This window comes from Myotis brandtii, unplaced genomic scaffold, assembly GCF_000412655.1.
Source record: "Myotis brandtii unplaced genomic scaffold, ASM41265v1 scaffold120, whole genome shotgun sequence".
Classification (NCBI taxonomy): domain Eukaryota; kingdom Metazoa; phylum Chordata; class Mammalia; order Chiroptera; family Vespertilionidae; genus Myotis; species Myotis brandtii.
In genome coordinates this window covers 69,022-69,312 of record NW_005354174.1, presented here as the reverse complement: position 1 = coordinate 69,312, position 291 = coordinate 69,022, and the positions used below count along the sequence as shown (strand labels likewise).

General features: G+C 58.1%; 1 protein-coding gene across 6 annotated transcripts in view; it reads right to left on the bottom strand.

The window, feature by feature from the left end:
- The window catches only part of HNF1B (HNF1 homeobox B), a 52,655-nt gene that overhangs the window by 50,205 nt on the left and 2,159 nt on the right, over positions 1 to 291 (bottom strand). The window contains exon 1 of one of the 6 annotated variants that reach the window (XM_014531292.1): positions 34 to 255. The exons of the other annotated variants lie outside the window; for them this stretch is intronic. Within the exon in view, the coding sequence (XP_014386778.1) occupies positions 34 to 182 (149 nt within the window). The 5' untranslated portion in view covers positions 183 to 255. Of the gene's footprint in view, positions 1 to 33; positions 256 to 291 lie in introns of those variants that run through there. 6 annotated transcript variants of the gene reach the window in all.

Genomic DNA, 291 nt, shown 5'->3' with positions numbered 1-291 from the left:
CCGGCGGCACGTCCCCGACCCTTCCTTTCTCGCCTCTCTCGTCCAGAAGGTATCCGGTGCGGTGCGTGCAGGAGCTCCAAAAAGTGACTTTTCCTGTTCTTTTCTTCCCGCCTTAGGGAACGGCGTGAGCCAAAAGGGGAGTGCTTGTGCCTGGTGCTCGGGAACCGACTGTGCAGTGCCATGGGAACCGTTAGCAAGTTCTTGAAAAATTACTTTAATCAAGTCCGACAACTCCCGAGCTGGGGGAGGGAAGGCAGCGCAGCTTGGGGCGGGGAGAGGAATGGGGTCTGT